Raw genomic sequence first — 24,208 nt, 5'->3', positions numbered from 1 at the left:
GTCATTGATTATTATGTTTGACTGGTACCCTGGCATTCAGCTGTACCAGTAGAGCAAAAACAATGAGTATAAAGCTCAACAATTCTGTGTCATGAAAAGTGAATGACTAATGTATGTGGTAATGCGGTCAGTAGTGACTCCAATTGTCACAGGTTCAAACCCAATATGATGCAATTTTTTTAAATTTTTAGTTGTTGATTTGTGCGGATGAATCCAGCGTTTATGGCGGTAAAGATGGCAATAATACTAGCAAAATTAACAAGCTTATCCTAACATCAAATTATTAATATAACTTAGCCGGCGTAAATATTATAGAGTGACTCAAGACCTCAGTTCTTCATTGCCAGTCTGAAACTTGTTGAACTGTTGTTGTTGTTGCGCTAAAAAGACTTGTAGAGCTATGTTCAGGTAAAGCAATCTGTAGAAATCATGTTGTTAAGTAAACTTGTTTTTAGAATCACTATATTTTTTATCATTTCAATCAACTTATTTAAATCTGCTTAAAATGTAGTTGTAAGGACTGAAAAAACAGCTTCAGTTTCAGCGGTTTCATTTGATGATGGTATAAAAAGATTTGCTCATTATTGTCTTCAACATGCTGTTTGAGTTCCTAAATGCATCCCCCGATCGCAATTTACATATTTTCAGAGTTAGGATCTTATGCTAACAGTATGTACCAAACGTTTCTGTGGTGCAGTCACACAAGCACCAATAATGCTCAGTAAAGCTAAGATGAGATTTGATCTTGAATGATGAATTTCACCCAAGCATCTCTGGAATAATTAATTTTTTTCAAGTCTACAAACTTTTTTAAAATTCATAAAAATTGTAAACCCGTCAGTCAACTGGGGCGAATAATAAGGCACACTTGTATACATACCCATCAAATGACTAGTCTTAAATTTAGCCAGTTACAAGAAAGTTGATGTTTCGAATGACCTGAAATTTGGTGACCCTATATAAAAACACTCACCTTAACAACATAGTACTAGCAAATTGTTTTAGTTCAGCATGGCCCAACCGGATCTTTAATGCATGCGATGAACTGCAATTTTGATGGTCACAACACAAACACAACACAAATTTTGAAATACATGATAATACAATTAATAATTTTTTTGTAATGAGAACTTGTTTGTCTGACAGTAATAAAAATATTGCATTATGCAGGATTCGAACACGAGACATTCAGCTTACCACTCTACCAATCTTACACCTGGTCTGCAAGTATTGGCCCACCTTCCAGCATACCAGCCGCGTGCGTTCATCGCAACGATTGAAGGCTGAGAAAACAGGTTACATCATACACAATTTGAGTGCACATCATTCACCTTGCCAGCCCAACGCTACCTCCCACTCCAACAGCCAATTTCAGAATAATTGTGCATATTTACTTATTCTCTGTGCTGACGATTTTTCATGGCGATTGCTACTACCAGGGTACTAGAGCTAATAAAGGTTCTCTCGTGCATGGAAAACGGCTATCTTGATAACTGGGAAAAGACAAAAATAGCAGACAACTGAGGCTAGATACATCAGACCCCGTAAAGAACGCAAGCAAAGTACTCATTTCTGGATTTCTGCTGGGCTGGTATTGCTAAACGGGTAACTCAAAATTTATCATCAGAAGAAATAGGAATGATGACTTGGTGTGCAGGTGATAGTGATCATATGGCTGATTGCTTAGCATCCGACAGCGATGATATCAGAAAAATGAACTGCAATCGGTTAACGATTACTATAGAAACAGTTTTGTCTACCTCCAAGCAGAAGCTAGCAGATGCTGCAAGCCATTTCTTGATACAATAGTTTATATAGCATATATGTTACTAAGTAAACAGTATATTACCACATACGGTAGGTCTGTTGTAAATTACAAATGTGTAAAGCAGCTGTGCAGAAAGAGACCCATCAAGGCACATTCCATAAGTAACATGTGAAATAAAACACATGTTGAGTTGAGTTAAACACTTTGATAAACTAAAGGATTATGAACTAAAACTGGACATTGCCCCCTTTATCTTGGCCAGCTGTCAAACTGCTGGTCCTAGGATATGTACACCCAGGACCAAGGAAAGAGTTACCGTAGTTCATCAGCCGAGTGTTACAAGGACTTCCGGTCACACTTAAAACTTCAGCTAGAGTGGCTTCGTTACCCAGTGCAAGGCTACATTATTGATATTGGTCAGACTCGTGAAGACAGCAGCAGAGCAATATGACTGGTGACGCAGCGTCAGCAAAGGCAGCAGGCATGAGTAAACGAGCCCGTTGCAACTTCATGTCAGTTTGATAACGAAACTATTTCTGAGAGGTCATGAGTGCAAGGGACTCTGCAAAAAGCTCTACAATGAGCACTAAAAAGCAATTATCCAATGAGCTCTAAAAGAAATTATCTAATGAGCTCTAAAAAGCAATTATCCAATAAGCTCTAAAAAGCAAAACTAAACATTCTTCAAGAATATTGTTGGTAGAATCACCCTGAGTCCAGTTGAAGCCAAATCAATGCTTGGGCACAATTCACTCACCATCATACATTTTCTTTTTTCTTTTATGACTTTTTGTCTACCAGAATTCAGTTACATAACCAATATTTATTGTTCCCAACTTATAATTGCTTCATAAATAAATTAAATTTCTTTAGCAGGATAATCTTCAGAAGTTGTTATCTATAGTAATCGTTACTGTTTTTGTTAGTTCCACTGTATGAAGTTCACAGCATTTTAAATGCTAAAATTTTTAGCTGTTTGCATTCAACTTTCTTTAACGTAATAAAAATAAAAAGTATTAACTTATATTTAGTTTATACAATACTTTAAATACATGAATAGAAAACATTTTCAATCTTTTAACTGCTGTGTGAAAAGCTGTAAGATCTTTGCATGCTTGAAAATATCTTACAATTGTCCATTAGGAATAAATCTGAATTTATTTTAGACTGTGCCCTGCATTCAAAATAGGCATTAATATTATGGGCTTTCAACGCATAAATGACTTGATGGTTGGTTCTGGCCTGTTCTTTTTTATCAGAAGTTTTCTTTTTATGCCGATTGCTGAACAATGCACTGTAAAAGTATGAGGTTTGACAACATCTTTGATTTACATAAAATAAGGAACGTTACTAACATTTTTACCACATGATCAAACGTTGCTTCAATAATTTCTACTGTGAAAACTGTAGCATGAAAAAGCCATTATAGAAAGCTCTCTCACTCAGCTTTTTTCAAATCTCTGTTCTTTAAACCATGTCTTGTTCTAGCGACACTCCTAATCCACATTTGGTTCAAATAGCAGAGAGAAGAGGTCGTGAGTTGACGCTGTAGGGTCAACTCACAACCTCTATAACATTAGGGTTAAAACTAACAGTGTTGATGGGACACAATAAGGAATACGCTTTAGAGAGATTTGCGTCTACGTTTTTCTTATAATTGCAGTAAGTTATTCTACAACTGTGCAGAGTGAACAGAAGCTGTCAGTGGTAAACAGTATCGGATGTTATAATCCATTCCAGCCTCCAAAATGGCAGCAGATCGACAAATTTATTAAGATTCTGTTAACTCAAAATTGCTTTAATGACTAATTTAAATCTGTTATGCAACAACTTAGTTACATGTATGTAACTTTGCTGTTACATGACCAGCTTTTTAGCAAAGCTTACAGTATAAAGATGCTAGTTTGTTATTAATAAAATATTCTGTGATTTGTATACATGTAAGCCTTTCAGTCGTGTTGTGTATATAAGTGTATTTCATCTAATATATGCGCTGCAGTCTGTTTCTGCGCAATATACTAGGAAGGTTAAAATACAATTTCAATGGCGACAAGAATGGGATACACCGTAAAACCTCTAATTGAACGCTATAGCACTCTAATTTTTAACCTTTCTTCTATTACAGTGTTGGGCAATTAGAGGTGGCGTTCAAATAGAGGCTGGCCTTGTATTTTTCACATGGCTGGTCAGAATTTTGGAAAGATCAATTTAGCCTTTTTATGACATCTATATTTTGCCCTCTTTTACTGGTGGAGCAATATTAAACCTTTGGGATGCAATAAATATGCTAACTTACCTTTAATATCTCAAAGATCTCTTAATAAATATGCATCGAGAAACCGAGAAATATCTCTACCAGTTAGTATCTATTGCTTGCAATTAACCTGCGATGATTTATAGCCTGTATCGTGCTTTGTGATTTGTTGCAGCATTCAATTTTTTATTTCATTCTAAATTGAAGACATATTTTTATTTTACATCTATATTTAATAATGTTGCATAAAAGCTCATTGCACTCATTGATATGTTTGCTACAGTTTGCAGCCAAACTAGCTTTTTATGTGCAATGGAAGAGGAGTTACAAGCATCGATGAAGCATAATTTTGGAAATGGCTAATATTTTTCTTTATCAGTATTTGATACAAAAGGTTAACAGCTTGTAACAGCAAAAGACAATATGGACAATATACGATTCTGGTGAAAGAGTGACAGGTATTTTTATTTTACAACTTATTTTATGAGCTGAATACGACATCAAGTTGATGGTCTAGTTTTGATGTCATGTAGTAGCGGTGGGTGGTCTATTGTGATAATAACGTCAACAAGGCTTGAAAGCTGTAAATGATTTTCTATTTGTATGCCCAAAAGCTTGTGGACCATTGTTTAGGTGCACGCTGTTTATGGTGATAGCGGGACTGCATACCGGTTCTCCTGAGAGTAAAATTGATGGTTTGTGACTTGGCAGTGTTTAGAGACATGGAGTTCTGTTTAAACCAAAGTGATGCATATTCTGTCTCATTATGTAGTAGGTTTTGAAAAATGAACGATATTTTTTATGTAATCTTGGTTGATTCAGTGAGCAACACTCCATATCGTTTTAAAGTGCCATACAAGATAGTTTTATCAGCATACTTAATGTTTCACACTTGAATTTAGGCACAAAAGCATTTCATGACAAAGGACCCAAAACGGTTTCTTGGATGACTCCAAACTTGCAGTGTTCTAACGAAGAGGTGAAGCCTTCATATTTTACTCTTCGCATATGGTCTACGAAGAAACCTTTTACAATCCTTACCAGGAATGATTTTGCACCAAGCGGGAGCAATCTTTTAATAACTACATGAGGCAACATTCTATCAAAAGCTCTGCTGATATCTATTAACAAAGCTTGTATCACCAATGTGTCTTCACTATCAATATCGCAGCATATAACAGATGGGAATTTGACTAGAGCATTTGTAGTAGTATTAAGGCTTACGGTATAAGCAATTTGGTTTTCTAATGAAGGATGAACTTCTATGAAAAGCTGGGAAATAATAGGTTCAAGAATCTTTCCAAGATGGAAAAGAAGAAATATAGGTCTTAATTGCTTGAAGCTTCATGGTGATTTCCCTTTATTAACTGATATCACCTCAGCTTTTTTTCTGAAATGTTAGAAATATATCTTTTTGAAAAATAGTATTCACGGTGTTTGTCATTGATTCAGTTAAAATATTAGCATCGTTTGACGTTTTTACTTGCTAAACTAGTGCAATCCTCTTTGATATTTGACTTGAAGTATCAATTTTGGTCAAAAGTTGATAAACACTGAGAACATCAACAACTACAGGAACAGGTTTACTGCACAAATCACAAAAGGTGGGTATATAATGTGCGGTGACCGGTGAGGTAACATAAGTTGAGCTGCTCTACCAATTATGCAGAACTCATCTAAATTCCCTCCATAAACATCATTTGTGCTGACTGTGCATTATGCTTTTTTTGTTAAATGTTTTACACGTTTCTACTAATTTTTGTTTCTATGTGTTGCTAATTTTATCTGATGTTTGTTCAACAAGGTGTTACTTAAGCTTACATGAAAGTACTTTAAAAATAACTTTTCTTGTTAAAATCTCTGAGAGAAGCTGTTGCGCGCTCTTTCCTTAGCCCTTGATAGCTTGTGAATAAGTGGCAAGGTAATTAATAGTCGATCGTGTTGCGCTGGATTGTTGGTTTTGTACGATGTCTGCCCACGATACTAGCCTTTTCTCTATGTGGGAGACTAACTTTTGCATCTACTGAATTGGTTGTATATAATTTAATACTGTTCACAGATAACAATTAACTTGTGACAACAATTTTAGACACTAGCGCAACTAAAAGTTTTCTGATTGTAGCATATCTGGAAGGGGCAGAGTGATTGGTTGATGGTACATCTATTGCCAGGTGGTCATTAGCAAAAATAGATGGTAGGAGAAAGCAACCAGGTTTTATGTATTCTGCTATTATGGTGGAAATAAGATAAAGCATTTTATTTTCTATTGTTGCTGACTCTCTGCTTTAAAAATCTGACTATATCTGCTTTACTGGGAGAATGTTTGTGTTCATGCTTACGTCAAGATCATTAATATCTCCAGCTATAAATGGCTTAGATGTTGAGAACATATTGAGGCATTTTGAGATGCTTGAGATGTTATGGTCAATAGTTTGATCTTGTTCAAAGTTTTTAGGACCTGGAAAGTAATATAAAACTGAGTGTGTAATTAGTGTGCGGTTTAACTGTTGTAAAAGCTATCGGAATGCTGACACAGATCTATTTGAGCATTCACCCCGCTTAGAACTGAGTAATTATCTCATTAGTAGATTGCAACATCACCACCAAATTGTTTATTACCTCTTTGACATGTGTGCCAATAAAATCCATCAATACTATGAAAATGTTCAGTGAGCAAATTATTTTTGGTAGTTGTGATGTTATTTGGTAAGCATCATAACATCCTAACTCTTCAGTAGTTGCTGTGGTTAGTTAAATTGATTACCATTGAGAAACCTGACATCGTGAATAAACACAGATAGCAGAGTATAGATAAAAATATCGTTAGAGTAAGAATAGTTTTCATTGTAATCATTACTGAGTCATGCATGACCAGACGGACATTAGCCAGAATTAGCATTGAATCATAAAGCAACAACATTGTGTAATATTTTAAAAACTAAAAAACAAATTAAGTTGCCTCTTACAATTTACACATCAAGGAGTATCTGTGCATACATCAACATGAAACAGTTTACAACAGTTGTAACAAGTCCTATCATTTAGACAGAAGAAAACAAAATGTTTAAAATGGTAACATTCGTAGCATATAGTGACAGAAAGCTGATTATGTTCTTCAACGATAAAAGTCAAACCATTTGTTCTCTCTTTATCTTGATAACTTTTGCAGACATTTCGTGTGAGTTGAATGTTACTTTGATGGCTATCGTTAATTTTCTTGCTCTGGATATTTTAGATACTGAAGTATCATAATATCCTCTACATTCATGATCTTTCTCGATATGATAAACTTTGATGAATAGTGGCACTCCTTGAACTACTCTTGTGGTTTTAGCTTTTAACTGTTGAGTTGGCTTCCTAATGTTTGACTTGCCAAACAAGTCTGTTGGCCACTTGTTTAAAGTGTTATCCACCATTCCTTGCTCCCTAAATTGGACACAGAGATACTCGCAACAGTGAGTGCTATTTCTGCTAATATTCTCTATTGTTATATTTTCTGTCTAGTCCTCCCACAGCGCTTCTGATGTCATCATCAACTATCACTACATCACCATCTTTCTACACAGAAATGACTATCACGTATATTTTTTTTGTTCAAATAGAATAATATGCTTTCTTCTAGGTACAAAAGTTGAGCATTGGCAACTCAGTTCTTTGGTGAGGTTTGCAAAAGATGGTTTTAAAGAACTATGGCCCATAGCTTCTGATGCTTGCACTACAGTTGTAGGTGTGTAATTTCAATTTAGAAGCTGGAGATTTTATCTGATAGTACTTTTAATTTGTATTCTAAGGTTATTATATTATTATTTTATATATATTATTAATATTATTATTTGATTCAGCGTAAATACTAACTAACGCTGGTTGGCTTCAACTGCTGATATACCTTGCGCAAAATACGTGTGTGACCTTATTGTTTATTATTCAACTGACCAAAAAGAGCAACCAGTTGTTCATGACTTGCTTTTTGATCACTAATCTAAAAGCATTATGTTCCAAGCCGTCATTACTTGCAGCTCTCTTATCTCACTTCATGGCATGATGCTCATTTAATTCCATGACTGCATCTTTACATACATCTATTATCTTGTCAATGCTTTATGTTAAACTTACAGGTTTACAGTGATTGGTGCTTCTGGTATATAATAGGGAAAATAAATTCTGATAAGGATGAGTGAAGATAAGTGAAAATAAATGATGTATGTGTAAGAATACAATCGGATGTTATGCAGTGTAGAGATTGACCTCTTGCAGAAGACTTGCTTAGTGTGCAGTTATCAACATTCAATGAGCTGCTGTTAAGTCCTTAAATGGCTTCCTGACAAACTGTTTTAACGAAGTCATCCAACTCATCGGTATTTCGTTCCTGTATAAAAGTCATTATGTCCTCATAAACTCTTACAAACATGTCTATGTTCTTCAGTTTTGTACCGGTGTGATTGACAAATGTTTGTCGTGTGTTAAAAAATTGATTGTGTAAAACGCAACTTGAAACTCTCTGTCGTAGAGAAAAATCTTGGTGCGCACCAAGATTGCTCGATTCTTTATTTTCGCAGAGTCAACTCCTAAACGATATGAATGAAGATAGACTCAGAAAGCTGATTGAAGGTATTCATAGCTGGCTGAGCTGTAGTGTCCAACAATCTGATGATCAATTACAGTTCCTCTTACAATTAACTCACCCTTATGGTTATTACTGCTTGCATTTGATAGCTTCTTATTAAAAGATTCTGCTTTATTCATTGTATGTAGCAGCACATTTTTTCTTCAGGTTTTCCGGACATGACATAAATGGTGTAAATCTGCTCTACAGCTTCATTCTGAACTGTTCTTTCATTTACCTGCTATTTGTACTAAATTTTGGAACTTTTTAAGAGCAGCCTAATCCAAAAGAGTTTGTACCTGCTTCATCATGTCAACCACAGACAAGCTGATAAAATCGGCAAATAAACAAATAAATGAATAACAACAATAGCAACAACAATAACTTCAACAACAGTATGAACGGCTGCAGTATATGGAGGCTCAACTGGTGCAGTAAAAGGTTGAAAGCTAGAAAATAATACAAATTTTGAAACACTGCAGGATCTAGCACCAAGTTCATGGCCTTTGATACTAGTGTAGAACTTTGGACTGACTACTATGCAAGGTATAAGACATTTAATAGAGCTAACTTTAAACAACAGACCAAAATTGCACAAATTTTAGGCTAATCAGTCTTACGATAATCTGCAAACAGGTAAAATGATTGGAGCAATTTAACAAAAGTCCTCAAATTTATGTTGATATCAATGAAATAACTATGGATTGCATCAATAATTTTATAATAACAGGATACAGTTCAAGAACTTTCATTACATACGAGTGTGGCAAGTTCTAGAGCAACATGAAGAAAAAGACTGGTGAGATGGTTTCAGAATTGGCAATACGAATACATCAGGATACCACAACTTGTGATTTTCTTTCAATCATGAATACTTAATATGAAGATTTATAAGCAAAAGATGGTTTTAGAATTGGCCATATGAATACATCATGATATCAGGGGAGATGGTTTCAGAATTGGCCATATGAATTCATCATGATATCAGGTGAGATGGTTTCAACATTGGCCATATGAAAACATCATGATATCAGGTGAGATGATTTCAGAATTGGCCATACGAATGCATCAGGATACCAAAACTTGTGATTTTCTTTCAATCACTAATACCTAATATGAAGATTTACAAGCAAAATTTATCTGCTCAGTATAAAATGAAGGAATGCTGAATGCCTTGTTCAAGCTGGAGGATAATCAATCAATTTTCATCAAAGGTATCAACGTGGCTGTGGAAATCGAAGCTAAGTAGCTAAGGACTTATGTAACTAAATAGTCGCTGAGAAGATAGTGATTGGAACATCATCAAGTCCTACTATTTACTTAGATCAGTCCAGATCAACCCTCGGATTTCCAGAATCTTGAAAAAAGTACTAGACAAACCTTTTGTTACAGATGTAGAAAAGCCAATCATCCTCACACATAATACTGGCAGAAATTACTGCATGATCAATAGATCTTTAGAGACAGTAAGTCATCAGAAGAGGGAATCTCAAACTAATGCCAAAAACTAGAAAATATGTAAAAAGTAGAAAGGACTGTAAATAACACAATCTAAAAAGGGTGAAGCTGCTAAAAAATACTTTCTAAGTTTTCCTATTTGAATTGAAAATCAGACTAGACAAAATACATGTAGCTATTGTGTTAAAAGTAGAGATTAGATCAGGTAGCAACTTAATATCGCAGACTAATTGGGAAAAATTGGACCACAGACTCTTTCCAACACATTAAGAGTCGACAACACGCAATAACATAAAAATTCTGTGATTTTACCACGCAGACACCATCTCTAGGAAAGGAGCAAACTAAAAAGCAAAAATTCATGGTCAGCAACATAGATATCTTAATCTACTAGGAAAGAAGAAATCAGCAAGATGTAGGTTGCTGTGGATGAATGATCTAAGAATGATCGTATGAAAAAGTCTTGCAGAAAGATCTTTAGAGAAATCTACGACGTTTTTAAACTTGAATGCCAAATACACACCAAGATGATGTTATCTTACTTTCACTGGCGTATCTCACTGAAAACAAATCCAAGAAACATGGACTACTCAAAACCTACACCGATGTGAGCTTGAAACACAATGCTCTGCACTCACTCAACTGTGGACCGAGGAAGGACCGAGAGCCAAATGAATAGAAGATGGTTTCATCGAGGTTCTAAAGACTCGAACAGTCAACGCCAAGATTAATCCTAGAGGATCTCTCTAGAAACGACTTGTGGATTAACTACAGTCACATAATGTCACACCAGAATGTTGTCCATTCCATCCTATTCAATAACTTTTAGATTGCTACATTAGAAGCAGATATGTTACGGAAATTCACGGCACCAAAACAATATCGGAATCCTAAATTCCCTGATAGAAATTAATATACCCGAGACAACCTTAGAGCTCAACAAAATTCAAACCAGTCATAAAATACCGCTGATAGACACATTGAGCAAGCACAAAAGGGTTACACGACAATCTTTCTAGGTAAGATGATAAATCCAGATGTAGCTTTCTAGCAAGGCTTACAGCTTAAGAGTAAATATACAATTTTGTAACCAACAAAATATTGTGTGTTTTATAAAAGCCCTAAAGTCATGACTTGTGCATAAATATTTATCTAAAAATGCCCGACAGTCAGTTTCTGTGCAATGAACTAAGGTTAAAACACATCAGCTGCATTTACAATCGACTTTTGTAGCATTGTCAAAGAGATAGTATCTAGAGAAAGTAGAATTGTAGAACCTGTTACCAGACTCCATTATTTCAAGTACCTTAACACAGGCAAGAATAGACATGTTACCATGCTTCAAGGACCAACAAAAAGTAGGCACATTTCTGGTAAACTTCATCATCAAGCACTTCAAAGAGGGAAAGAATAGAAGAGATAAGGAACATGTTAGATGTTTTCTGAGATGACATCTTCAGATAGTTAAAAGTAGAATTAACTATTTATCACAGACTATTTCGGTTATTTAATTAGCAATTGTCTATCCCAGTGAGTTTGAAAGTCCTTGTCCTTTAAAAAGTTTGAAGTATCCTTTGTAGGTTTTAAGATAATCAGCAACCTTTTTAAGCCAGACAGCCTAAAATTGTTAAAATAGCTAAAATTACAGTGTGCAAGTTCTTGTGAACTCTCTTTTGACTTATGAGCTAAACAAGCTACATGCTCAGTGAGCATTGACTTGAACATCAGAGCTCTTCTCTCTTACGCCAGTTATTTGCCCTCACACCAGCAAGAGTTTTTGCATAAACCTGAAAGTATGAATCTTATCTAGAAATGGTGAAAGCCTCAACTGCAGTAAAACAAGTGTGAGCACTTTTGATTGTGCTACAGAAAAAATAGAAGTTGTCTTCTGTTGATGCAAGAACACACAACTCCTATTTACTGTATGGAAACTTGCTCATTTGCATGGCAACACGTAGCAGTACAGGCTTGCTTTGAGGTTTCTGTACAACTTTTTAAATCTTGATTTCTAGCTTGGTATGCCCCGTACAATGGTGCATCCTAGTCAGGTTATTTATTGGCTGTATGTGAAGAGTGACATCAACTCTACATTAATTTTCAATTTAGGAAATCAAACAAGGCAATGATATTTGCTCTAGAGCATTCTTTAGAATTTGGAAACATCTGTTGTCATCGTGTCGATGACTAAATCGATTTGTGTATTACACAACATGCAAATAAGTCACATTATATAATTTTCGTGAGATATTCTAGTGAATGCTTATTGCTGTGTCAAACAGATTTAAACCAAAAAGCTATGCGTATCTTAGGGTATGAACATACATTTATTTGACATTTGAAACATTCTATAAACATTTATTAATTTTAACAATGTACAGAAATAAAGTAAATAGCAGTCCTACAGGGCTTGTCAGAAGAGGTGATACACGGTCGATAAAGCAGCAGCAGCAGAAGATAGGCGCACCTAGAACCCGTGAACCTACAACCGAAAATACCAATTTAGCCTTTTGGAAACCAATAATGACATCTTACCATGTAGAAAAGACCACCTAGAAATGTGTATGCATGACATTTCACCTCTTGCAATGCAAAAGCGCTTCAATGAAAATTCCTAAGGATGCTACAAAAATACATCATTTATGCGCAACTCAAACTTTTTTTAACATCATCTCTCCCTTGCATTTGTCCTGACTATAATGACATGTTTTAAACCGCTTTCGGAGATGGGAGGTGTTACATAAACAAATGAAGCAACTATATGATCAATACATAGTAGGCTCATGATAAAGATGCCGCAAGGCTTTTGACATCACACAGGGGGGCAGTATACAACAGCAGCAAAAAGACCCCTGCAGCCAGAAATCTGATGTCTTTGTATCAGGACAGAATAGACGAAAGTGATAATGAAATAGCAACGTTACAGGAAAATAACCTCATAGCAATTATAAAAGCTGCGCAAGCACTTTGCTAGACTGTTTTGTATGCAGGTCATGAAGATCTAGTTTTAGTATCATGAAACTATTTTAGTACCAGCAGTAAATAAAAATAATAAAAACATGTCATTCGTTGCGAGCAGTTTGTAAAACTTCTAGCATTTGGCTAAGGCAAACATGTCATGATTCTTCATGATTGGCTGAGAGGAGTTTTTATTCAAATAGCTTAGTAAGCAATTAAACCAAATCTTAGCATATTGTGAATGTTTTTATCTTGATTGGAGTTCAGTGAAAACTTCATCCGCAAAATCTATTGAGCGTTAAAAAAAAAAGTTTTAATATAAACTAATACCAACTTCCCAATTTGTCATGACAACTGTTTTCCTAATAAGATGAAAGCGGTTTGCGACTTATCAAGAATTTTGGAGTTATCTGTATTTATTACAAAAAACATACCTCACATCCATTTAGAATAAACTATTTGATAGAAATGCGAATTTTTTCGACAACTGTTCGATTATGTAAGGTGTATGCACATTAAATAGCTTGATTTCCTTTTCCTCATTGCATTAGGTTACCCATGATATACTTTAAAAGATAGCATAACATTCCAAAAGATTAAAGACCAGGAAGCTAGTTTGTCAGATCACTGCCTCTCAATGAAATACCTTTACCTAGCATCGGAGGTTTAACAAAATAATACAATTTCTATTAATCAGATAACCCGAGCTCGTGCTAACACAATTTGCAGAGTTAAAGTAATTTATTTGATCAGTTTCAACATAATATATACTACTGCGGTCATGATGAAACAAATACTGAACCTTTAGCTGGTTTTCATCAGCGAGTTTCATCTTCATCAGAAATTCTTTGATACTATTTCTCTGGTCACCCTGCAGCTGAATCACCTCACCCCATTCAGGGTGCTCGACAACAGTACCATTGCATGCGAACTCCTGAAATCCATCAGTCAATAATATTATAACATCCTGTCCTATGCATGTACTAATTGGACCAAGCCAAATATTTTATTTAGGACTCCCAACTGTAAGGCACATAACTACAAAATAGGTGGCCATTGAACTGCAACTTAATGCTTTTATTACAACAATGTACATTTCACAAGTACTGTTTACAGAGCATTTATTCCAGGGAAGTAAGACCTATCGATGCACAGGCATGTGATGATGCTCTTTTGTAATAAAGGATTGAGATACAAAATTCTACCAATCATATGTAGTGATGGAAACGGTTCTCACGTATTAATGACACTTTCTCATTCAACAGGGTCATTTACAAACTGAAATGGGTATAGAAACATTACATTGGTCTATTATAACAGCCACAATTGCAGCTAACAAACCAAAATTACTGCGAATATTAGATGTAATGATAATTGTAAAGAAAACCTTTTTACACGCTTTTACGATCTTCTTCAGGTCGTACTGACTGGAAATGCCCTGAACGGTGGTCAATGTCTTTCGACCATTTCGTTGTTGAATTCTTATATGGATGAAGTTTTCCCCGTGTGCACCACCTTTATCATCTTTGGTAGCATCGGCAAATGGATCTGGAATGTGATCATACAACAATTAAAATTTTGGAATAAAAAATTCGTATCACAGAAGATTTCATCTCGGAACCTCTAGTTCACCGGTCCAATGGCTTACCAATTCAGCAAAACGAGTTTGATGTTTTCATTAGGCGATAAGCTTATATAATCAGGTATTATTAGCATCCTAATATTAGCATCAGGATGTAGTTGAAAGAGCCCGCACTGTTGGCACCATATTGCCGCAGACAAAAAATTCACTTATTGCAACAGACAAAAGATTCTAGAAATGGGACCTTCGAAGATTATATCTTTCGGGGAAAAAAGTTTTAGCAAGCAAAAAGTAAAAACAAAGGTTTACTTGCAACAAAATTCATATTACAGTTATTTGGTATCAAAAGATTCACCATGTCTTACTCTGCTGTGTTGTAGGTGCAAGATATGTAAAAATGAGATTACAAGCTCTTAAAAGCTCCAAACGAACAGTTGATCGCAGCTATCACGAAACCCCCGTAGATCGGAATCAGATTATTTCTCTGACGTAGTCATTCCATTTGGATATTGTATTGTCACGTAATGTTCTCTCGTAAATTGAAGGGCCAATAAAAGGCTCAATATAAAACTTCTCGTAGCACTAGTTTATGACAAACACTTCGGGTTTTACTGAAGCCCGTATCAAATATAGATGCTCGCTACTTTACAGTTTTGTTTTGGCTTGGTCTAATCATCTCGTCGTGATCTGATCATGTGACCCATACTTCGCGAAACATTTCTGCAGCATTTTTCGATTATCACAGGTGACCAACAGGCTCATCATGTTTATCAGACAATGATATGCACTCCCTCGAGCTAAGGTTGAAAAATTAAAAGAATTTCCACGGTATGTTATAAGATATCAGTGCTGAACGTGACAGCATTACAATGACGATAAAATAGACGCGTAAGAACAATAGATATGGTTTTATTGAATGCGTAAAGTATATTTGTGAAAATATTTCGACGAATGAGGTTGCCTGAAAGTGTAAACCGAAGTCATCTTGTACAACTACGTCCCATTTGAGCTGTTTTGGAAAGAGATTCTAATCTACGGCGGTTTTGTGATGGCTGCGATTAACTGTTCCTTTTTGAGCTTTTAAGAGCTTGTTATCACATTTCCACATATTTTGCACCTACAACACAACAGAGTAAGACATGATGAATCTTTTGATATCAAATAACTGCAATGTGAATTTTGTTGCAAGTCCACCTTTAATGATTGAATATATACGAAAGTGGATGTCGCAAACGATTCCCAAAGTATGCACTTTCTGGTGAAACTGAACTCACACAACCCAATAAAACACGTTTTTGTTTTTAAATTACATTTTTAAAAAGAATATGAACATTGGTGAAAAATAGACTATTACAGTTTTCAAATGTCAACGCAAACTATCCGAGTTAGCTGGCTTTCTTCCTGCATGTCAAGCTTCATGCACACTAACTAATAATCTACAAAAGCTTTATTTTCGGCAGACCAAAAAGGCGTCAAACAATCAGCCAAACTGCAATTTGAACTTGTTAAAATAGCAAACGATTTCATAATGTTGAGAATCAACCAGAGCAGATGAAGTCCGGTCTTATTTTCTGATGGAAAACAAGCTAGAATGCGTTAATAAGTAACAATGCATGTTTTACTCTAAATGTCAAGTGTGAGTGTAGATAAGTCGACTGCTCATTCACGAAGCAATAGTCACAAAAAATGACTAAAAGTTGATACATTATGGCTAGAGTGCATACTGCTCTAAACTTTGAATAGAGACAATGCTGAGTCTTAAGCCTCTTGTGTCTAGGAAGTAAAACACATGTTTGCTCACCCTGGAACAGCTAATCTATGTTTGAGTGCTAGCCACTAAATTGGCTCAACCAGCGCAGAGTTATGTTCTCAATGTCACATCAGAAAACCATCCAAGCACTGCATCCTGTTTTACAAATGAATTAGAATAAGACCAGTTCCTGATGCGCTAAAAACTGCTACAACCACTAAGCAGATCATTACTTCACCCTAACACAAAAAAATGTCTAAATAATCTTTTCCAGTACAAATGATGATAGCTAGAACAATATCAAACGAATGCTAGTCCCGTGTTGATAAAAGGCCAAGCTCACAGCTAGTCTAAACTAATACAGGTTAACAATAACTCGAGGGAAAAAACGACTGTTTGTGGCAAAAATAGCGCACAGAGTTATGAGATACATCTTAAGCTGGGTCGATAATGACATATCTAAAGATTTTTATAAGTACATAATTATGGATCAGGAGTACTATATATATATACACTACGTCAACACGAAATAGAAAGTTGGAAGTAATTGACCAAGCCTAACTTTGTTAATCTGCAACAAGACTAATATGTTATAGTTCAAACAATCTGCAATTACCTAACTATGCTTGTGGGATATCGCTACAAAATTGATATTAATATAAATGCAAAATTATTTATGCATCAAGCAATTAGACTGAGCTAAGTATAATACAATAGCTGCTAACCTAGACGTAGCTCACTGGCCTGTTACGTGTGCAAACTACAGCGTTGCAATGTTACAAAATATGTTCCTTGTGTGTTACCATACCTCATCTGCACACACGCGTTATTAAAAAGCAAAAAATATACCGGTAGTCCGAGTAACACAAATTAAAATAATGATGCTACTCTTCAACTAACTCAAATTTTTCTCTCCATCATGAATTGAAAAAATATTTTGGTAAAATCAGTGCCCTTTTGAAATTCAGTGCACTGCCATTACCATGAAGCAGATTTAACAATTAAAAATCTTGACGATTTACAGAATTACTAAGGCTCATTTTAGGTGTGTGAATTAGGTGTTGTATAGTAGCTGTGCATTGAACTCAATATTGTGCCCACTAGATGGCGGGCATGAATTCAATCCCAAGCATATTATTATGGTAATTGTTAAGGTACTGGCTGTAGGTAATTAAAACAATAGGATTTCTGTTGGATGCAAAGAGTACTACCTATTCTACTCCAGAAAATATTTCGAACAGCACCAATAGCTGTGGTGAATAGGCGGTGGTGAATAGGTGTGGCCAGTAGTTTTGGTAAATAGGTGTCATGAATAGCATTACTAGCGTAAATAGCATTAATAGCAATGGTTAGCTAATCAAGAAATCATTTCAAATAACAAAAACAACTAACTATTAATATGCTTACATGAAAATCCCTGTACAACACAAGCATTTCCTAGGAGTACCATGGTTGCGACCGTTACAAAGACATCATAATTGCGCATTTATAAGAACTCGCTGATGCCCCAGTATAAAATACATGGCAGTTGCAGTAAACTTTGGCCTACATATTAGTGCTGGGCACGGGTAGTTATACTCGTTGAACTCGCGGGTGTATCTTCTCTCGAGTATCTGGTAATAGAGATTTCGGGTATTCCGGCCTTCCGGGTTTTGACTTTCGAGTTCGGGTTTTGGTACACGGATCCGTCGGGTACTGTGAACAAAAACTCGGTCTATTGCGCCCTGCGCTCTTAGTCTGGGCCACAGGGCATTTTTGTGTTATTTTTGCTAAGGAGGCATGACAATGGGTTATAACCGTAAGTCGTTAATTTAATAGATAGAATAAAGCATCTCATACCTTATTTACCATACCTACCAGAGATCTTGTAGTCAAGCGGTGATTACTTGTCATTAAAAGGTGAGTAGAAATACATAAATGAAATTTTATTGGCGCAATTAGCCAAATCGGCTTCGTAAACAAATCTATGCCTTTTTTAATACGGCGCGTGTTCGCTTTCACCGATAACACATAGGTCCTTAGTCTGTTTCCGCTATCGCCTTGTTAGAAACTGCCATCAGCGTTGGTAGTAGCAGTGAAAATTTAATAACTCTGTTTAAATTGATTACCACAGCTAGCTATTGAGGATTACGTAATTCATTATAACCAAGTTTTACTAAGCCAACAAGCCTTACTAACGGAAAAAGCCGATAATGTATGTAAAGTTTTTTATGAGATTTGGAGCACCATCTACAAAAAGTCAGAGAGGTACATAGAACATACGTAAGTATTAAGCTACCATAGACCATATCTTCTGCCACCTGTTGACAAGAAAATACCCTGTGGCCCCAGACAATCTTGACTGTTTAACAATCCGCCTGTTAACGCTGCGAGTACGAATGTCAGTCGATAAAAACTGTGAAAAATGATAAATAAATTGAAAAGAAATATAATTGCTTTGTAAATTTGAAGACATGTCTGTTTAGAAAATTTAAACATAAAATCCATATCAACAAACCCGATACCCGAAAAACCCGTAGGCAAAGAAATACCCGAGCCTAGCACTACTAGCTACCCGATACTCGATAAACCCGAACAGAAGGGGGCGGGGAGTCTAAACCCGTTGGCCAAGAAGTACTCATGCCCAGCACTACTACATATCTATATAGTTGCATTCGCAGTATAGTAGTCAGCATGCCGCAGCCATGCAGCATATTTGTACTATACTTTTGCTACTGCACAAAGTTTAAATGCCCAACTATCGCACACACGTACCACTATAATAAATGCATGCAGGTATTAACCACCGCGATCTGGTCGGCCCAGAAATGATAATTACTGAAATGTTGTTACGATTCAAGCAATATTAGACCTAAAACAGTAAAGCCTCGACAAACAAAATTTGCCGGCTTCCAAATTTTTCAGCAAGTTCAAACGAATAGTAACATAAGAATAAATTGTATTCTGTTTAATTCAAGCCTTGGCCCAAAACTTATTCAATATATACATATGCGTTATAAACAGAAACTAGAAATTAATGAATAATCAATAAAATGGGGTCATTAACATAGCTTGGTTTTTCGTATTATGAAAGGTGAACAGAGTTGTAGCCTTAGCAATACATAGGACAAATGATATTATATTTTATATCTGAACTTCGTTATATGAACTTGAACTTCAAGTAACAAATTTTTTAATTTATCATTTAAATTTTTTACATCACGTCTAAAACACTTTCAGTTATTTTCAGCCGCTTTTTCTTCAAATAACTCCACGAAATAACTGTCAGATGGCTTCATAGGTTTCCTAAAGGTAAATCCAAATAAGTTGTTTTAACCCTTTGACTAGGTATAAGCCCCCCAAAAACAACCGAGACTCGTGTAATTTATTTTCGAAAATTCAATAAAATCGATATTTTATGAACATGCATAGCTCAAATCTTAAATTTAGTTCAATGAACAAAATTTTCTGTACATATACATTCATTCACATATCTACTACTCAAAAAAAATTACAACCATGTGCAATTGTCCCTGTATGAAATGCTTGAAAGCATCTTTTTCGGTAGAGTCAAACGCTATAACGTAGCCGTGCGAGCCACCATAACGATCGTTTTCTCTGCATATTCCAAGTATATTAAAAGTCCAAAAAAGTTTACATCACTTCTATCATTTGAATTAATTTTATTCTGATCAGACAAAAAATCACTAACGATCGCAGGATAAAATAATCTTTTATTTTACCGTTTTGAAAGTCGAGCCGATGTTGACTGGTTTTTCCAACTTTTAATCTTTTCCAAGGAATCGCGATTTGTTTAGCTTTTAGCACAAAGCAACGCCTCTCAGATAATCGTTTCATATTGTAAATCATCGACTGATAGCTTGTTGATATTTAAAACTTACTAGTGTTCATATCCTTTGTTTAACGTTACTAGACGACAGCTTTATAAACGTCTACCGAAATAGACATAAATGTCGTTTCCCCACGCAACCGGTAAACGACATTCTGGTCGTTTCCCCTGTCAAAGGGTTAAAGTCCAATTCCAAAAAAAGCATGACCTTTTCTTTTGGCCCACTGCTACCACCTGCAGTGGTCTTCCTGTGATCCACAATTTTAAAACTAAAAATAATGTATGAAACATATTTTAATTTTAAACAAACACTGGAGGATCCAAGCTTGTGAAGGCAAGCTGTATAACAATCTACTGATTTACCAAACTGAAACATTTCGAGAAACTTGAGATATCATAGTTGAAAATTATTTTGGGCGTAGCATCAAACAAAAGCTCTAAACGTATCTCGTATAAAAAAAAAAATTTAATTCTAGAACAGTCCAATAAATAGTTGACTGTATTAAATACTTAATTATCGTATCTTGCATAGATTAAGATCTACATATATATTGTATGCATACATGGTCTACGTTATCAATGAAATGTCATAAAAGATACAGGCGTCAAATATGTAACAGTTGAACATATTTAGTATTCAGTACAAATCACAACAGCATTAACGTATGTGAATACAATTATGGAAAAACTGAAATACTACTACAACGTTTATCTTTCCGATTTTACGCGTGAACATGCTGTATTGAAGTATTGAATACGTACGACATCCAAAATAAACATTATGATTTAATAGAATTTAAATGGCTCTTGACGCAATAATAAGCTACAATCCTGAAATATATTACTACCAACTTTGAGCGACAAGAGTGAAGCTGTTCGGTACTGAACACGGAAAGTGACACGTCCTTGACGATAAAATATGCAAGGAAAACACCAAACACTCACTAGTTCTCATACACCATCTATATAACATGTACACGTATACTTAATAATAAATGTTTCCACCGTTATACGCAATGAAAAGAGAATTATCAGCTGGCGACTAAATAAATCGTTCGACGAAATAGCCATTGACAACTAACTAAAATGGAATATGTTATAAATATACCGAATGTGGTAAGATTCTGGATATCTGACATAGAAATGATTGATGCTTGCTTTGTCGAAGTAAAATTTAATACTCGAATAGGTTTGTAAAGTAAATAAATTGCTCCAATTCTTCACGAAAGCGTGTTTTAAGGATGCTTTAGACAATGGGAACTAACGTTCAATGGCTGTGATACACCCATCTACATTTACAACACACAATGCAATGGCTATGACACACCCATCTACATTTACAACACACAATGTTTGATTAACACGAAAAATTGTTTGTTTAAAAATTGTAATACAATAACAAACTTTAATATACAGTAAAAAAGTAATATGACGCTCAACAAATAAAATATTGAGTAAACAACTCCAAGATAATAGAAATTTCGTTGAGTACAACATACTGATACTACCTATCAGGTTAATTTGTGTCAACGCCTGATGAATTCAAAGGCCATCTAATTATCTGAAGTAAATTATCAGCAATTGATGTATCGTTGCTCAAAAAATTTTAATTTTGTTTGTGTTTGGAAAAATACCCATGCCAAAAGTTGATTGTTTATGCATGCCTTACAATTAACACAGGTTACTTGAGCTTAGCCGTAATATCCAGGTGTTATAACCACTTTGTTTTGTATGTCTGTCAAGAGAGAAATTTCAAATTAAATATTTATATATAAATGTTTTGTTTTTGTTATAATAATTGTTATAATAATTATTTGATACTTAAATAATACTATGAAATGTATCGTTTTTTATGTTTCCTCGGAGTGTTTCCTCTGAGCCATACAACCATACAATGGTTCTATGGCTCTATGTGTAGTGGTTAGCTTTTGGACCTTGAGTTTAATTTGTCCCACAACAAATGTTGACCGCAAACAAAGTGGTACTTCTGCCCCAAAAAATCAGAATGCTGCTATAAAGCAAAATTGAGACAACTCAATTAATGGAGATAGGCACCAGTATAGTTCTCCTTGCAATTTGTTTTAATGAGTAATGCGCTGTTGCAGTGATGAGCCTAAGTATCATTGTTCACAAGTAGTATTGAGATTACGAGGCCTACAACTGTCTGTAGGCAATTATCCTATAATCAACAATAATATGCCAGTGGTTTTTTCAAGTGTCTGTAAACTGTATTTCTTTCAGAAGATCAAAAACAACAATTATCCTGTCAATACTTGCTAGCCAGAGTAAAAATAACATGTATGCTTAGCGCTATTAGTCATGGCCTTTCTAGGTTCAATAATTACATGTAGTGACCCTGTCTACGAAGCAGGCGTGTAGTGACGGCTCATTTTGTTGGCTGGGGGCTAAATGTACTCTCTTCTCTCAGGGCTTTATAAGTTCCTGGCTTTTCACCTCTGAGTAAATTGTATCTACTGTATGTTTTCTCCTTAATGAGTTGATCCTCTGCAGGCTGTTTGCTGCAGGCTCCTATGGCTTATATCAGCTTCTCTCTGAGCCCCTCTTTTGCTGCTTGGCTCGCTGCCAGCTTCTAGCTGCTTTCTCTGGCTCGCTGCCAGTTGCGCTCTGCCTTGGCTTGCTGCCAGCTCTTCCTTATATACTTATTCTCAGATTGTCAAATGTCACTGGATTCTTACAACATTTTCGCTTAAGTCTATTTCTAGTGTCTTCGATGTCAGCCAGCGTTCTTTTCTGACACTTGATATCTGACGCCTTGACAGTTGACATTTTATGGGATCCGTAAGATAATTTGTACAGAATTGACCATAACCTGAAAACCGTCAATAGCTGAGTCATAAAAAATGGATTTTGCTATAATATTCATCCTGAGACAGTTATAATAATCTATCTTGCATTAGGCAAAAGATATATTAATATTTCATGCTAGTCTACATGTATATTCATTACATCAATTCTGTTTTTCAAACATTAAAATTCATGCATAGTTATATTATGATTTCACAAAGTCATACTATCTATAATAAATGATGTTATAAGCTATATCTATAATAAAAGTGTTGTAAATATTCGATTCATTCATGACTGGTCGACGGTTCAATGTATATATGTCCTTGTTTGTGCTTGTCCCTCTGCAAAGTTGTTTGCCTTTGGTACCTCTTGTGATGTATAGTTCTCCTACATATATAGTGGTGACATTATATATGGTCATTCATCCACCAAGCTGGCGTTACCTGTCAAACAATTTACTTATAAATTGTTTTGACAAGTAACGCGCTGTTGTAGCAATGCTTCCAACATGGATGCAGTCCTAGCTTGGCAGTTTTTTCATACTGACCTGTCAGCACTTCCATCACTGATGCAATCCTATCGCCGCAGTCTGACACGCTGATCTGTCAAAGCTTCCAATGCTGATGTATTCCTAACTTGGCAGTTTATCACTCTTTTGTTTTAGCATTACAATCTCCGCGATGCCAATCTTAGGGTGATTGCTGCCTTCTGCTTCTTTCAAACTTTCCAACTCCGACATGTGTCTCTCATTTTTAAAATCAAACTTTCAGTTTTACTTACTTGTCTGTCAACTGAGAATTAAAATAACAAGTAACAAACTTGTAAAACTGTGGTGTAATATATATATATATATATATGTATACATATATATAGTACAGGACGGATAGCGCAGTTGGTAAGGTGTTGGGACAGTGATCATTAGGTCCTAGGTTCAAACCCCAACAACTGCATCCTTCTGGTGGTCCTTAGACCCTTGCTTGTATAATGTCTACAACCTCTATGATGAGTGCAATAACCAAAGCCATGCCGGCTCGGACGTCGCCCGGTCAAACAAGGTCCGCGCTGCCTGTAGCTGAACCAGGCCAAGGCAGTGGAAAATGGGCTAATGGTTCAAAACGGATGAAATGGACTCGGACTGATTACACGGACACTCATGCAGTGTTACTTTATGAGTGAAACTCAAAAGTGGGGCTATATGGGA

At 35.5% G+C, this 24,208-nt stretch overlaps 1 protein-coding gene across 1 annotated transcript; it reads right to left on the bottom strand.

Annotated features, from left to right (window-relative positions):
- Nucleotides 1-12,388: 12,388 nt before the first annotated feature.
- Nucleotides 12,389-21,486, bottom strand: LOC137386957 (eukaryotic translation initiation factor 1b-like). Its single transcript, XM_068073204.1, has 4 exons — nucleotides 21,308-21,486; nucleotides 14,426-14,586; nucleotides 13,841-13,972; nucleotides 12,389-12,562 (listed from the first exon to the last, which is right to left on the bottom strand). Exons 1-4 carry the CDS (start codon nucleotides 21,336-21,338, stop codon nucleotides 12,548-12,550), a joined length of 339 nt encoding a protein of 112 aa, XP_067929305.1. The 5' UTR covers nucleotides 21,339-21,486; the 3' UTR covers nucleotides 12,389-12,547.
- Nucleotides 21,487-24,208: the final 2,722 nt, after the last annotated feature.

Source organism: Watersipora subatra, chromosome 2, assembly GCF_963576615.1.
Source record: "Watersipora subatra chromosome 2, tzWatSuba1.1, whole genome shotgun sequence".
NCBI classification, from domain to species: Eukaryota; Metazoa; Bryozoa; class Gymnolaemata; order Cheilostomatida; family Watersiporidae; genus Watersipora; species Watersipora subatra.
Note: the sequence above shows the minus strand (reverse complement) of the source record. Positions and strands in the feature narration are given on the sequence as shown.

Bases quoted from the DNA above. Each gene is read 5' to 3' on its own strand.
- LOC137386957 (XM_068073204.1), bottom strand. From the start codon at position 21,338: ATGTCAGATATCCAGAATCTTACCACATTCG. The intron at 14,587-21,307 runs GTATATTTATAA...ATCACATTCCAG, and splicing joins CCAGAATCTTACCACATTCG to ATCCATTTGCCGATGCTACC. The intron at 13,973-14,425 runs GTTTTCTTTACA...GATGGATTTCAG, and splicing joins TCGTAAAAGCGTGTAAAAAG to GAGTTCGCATGCAATGGTAC.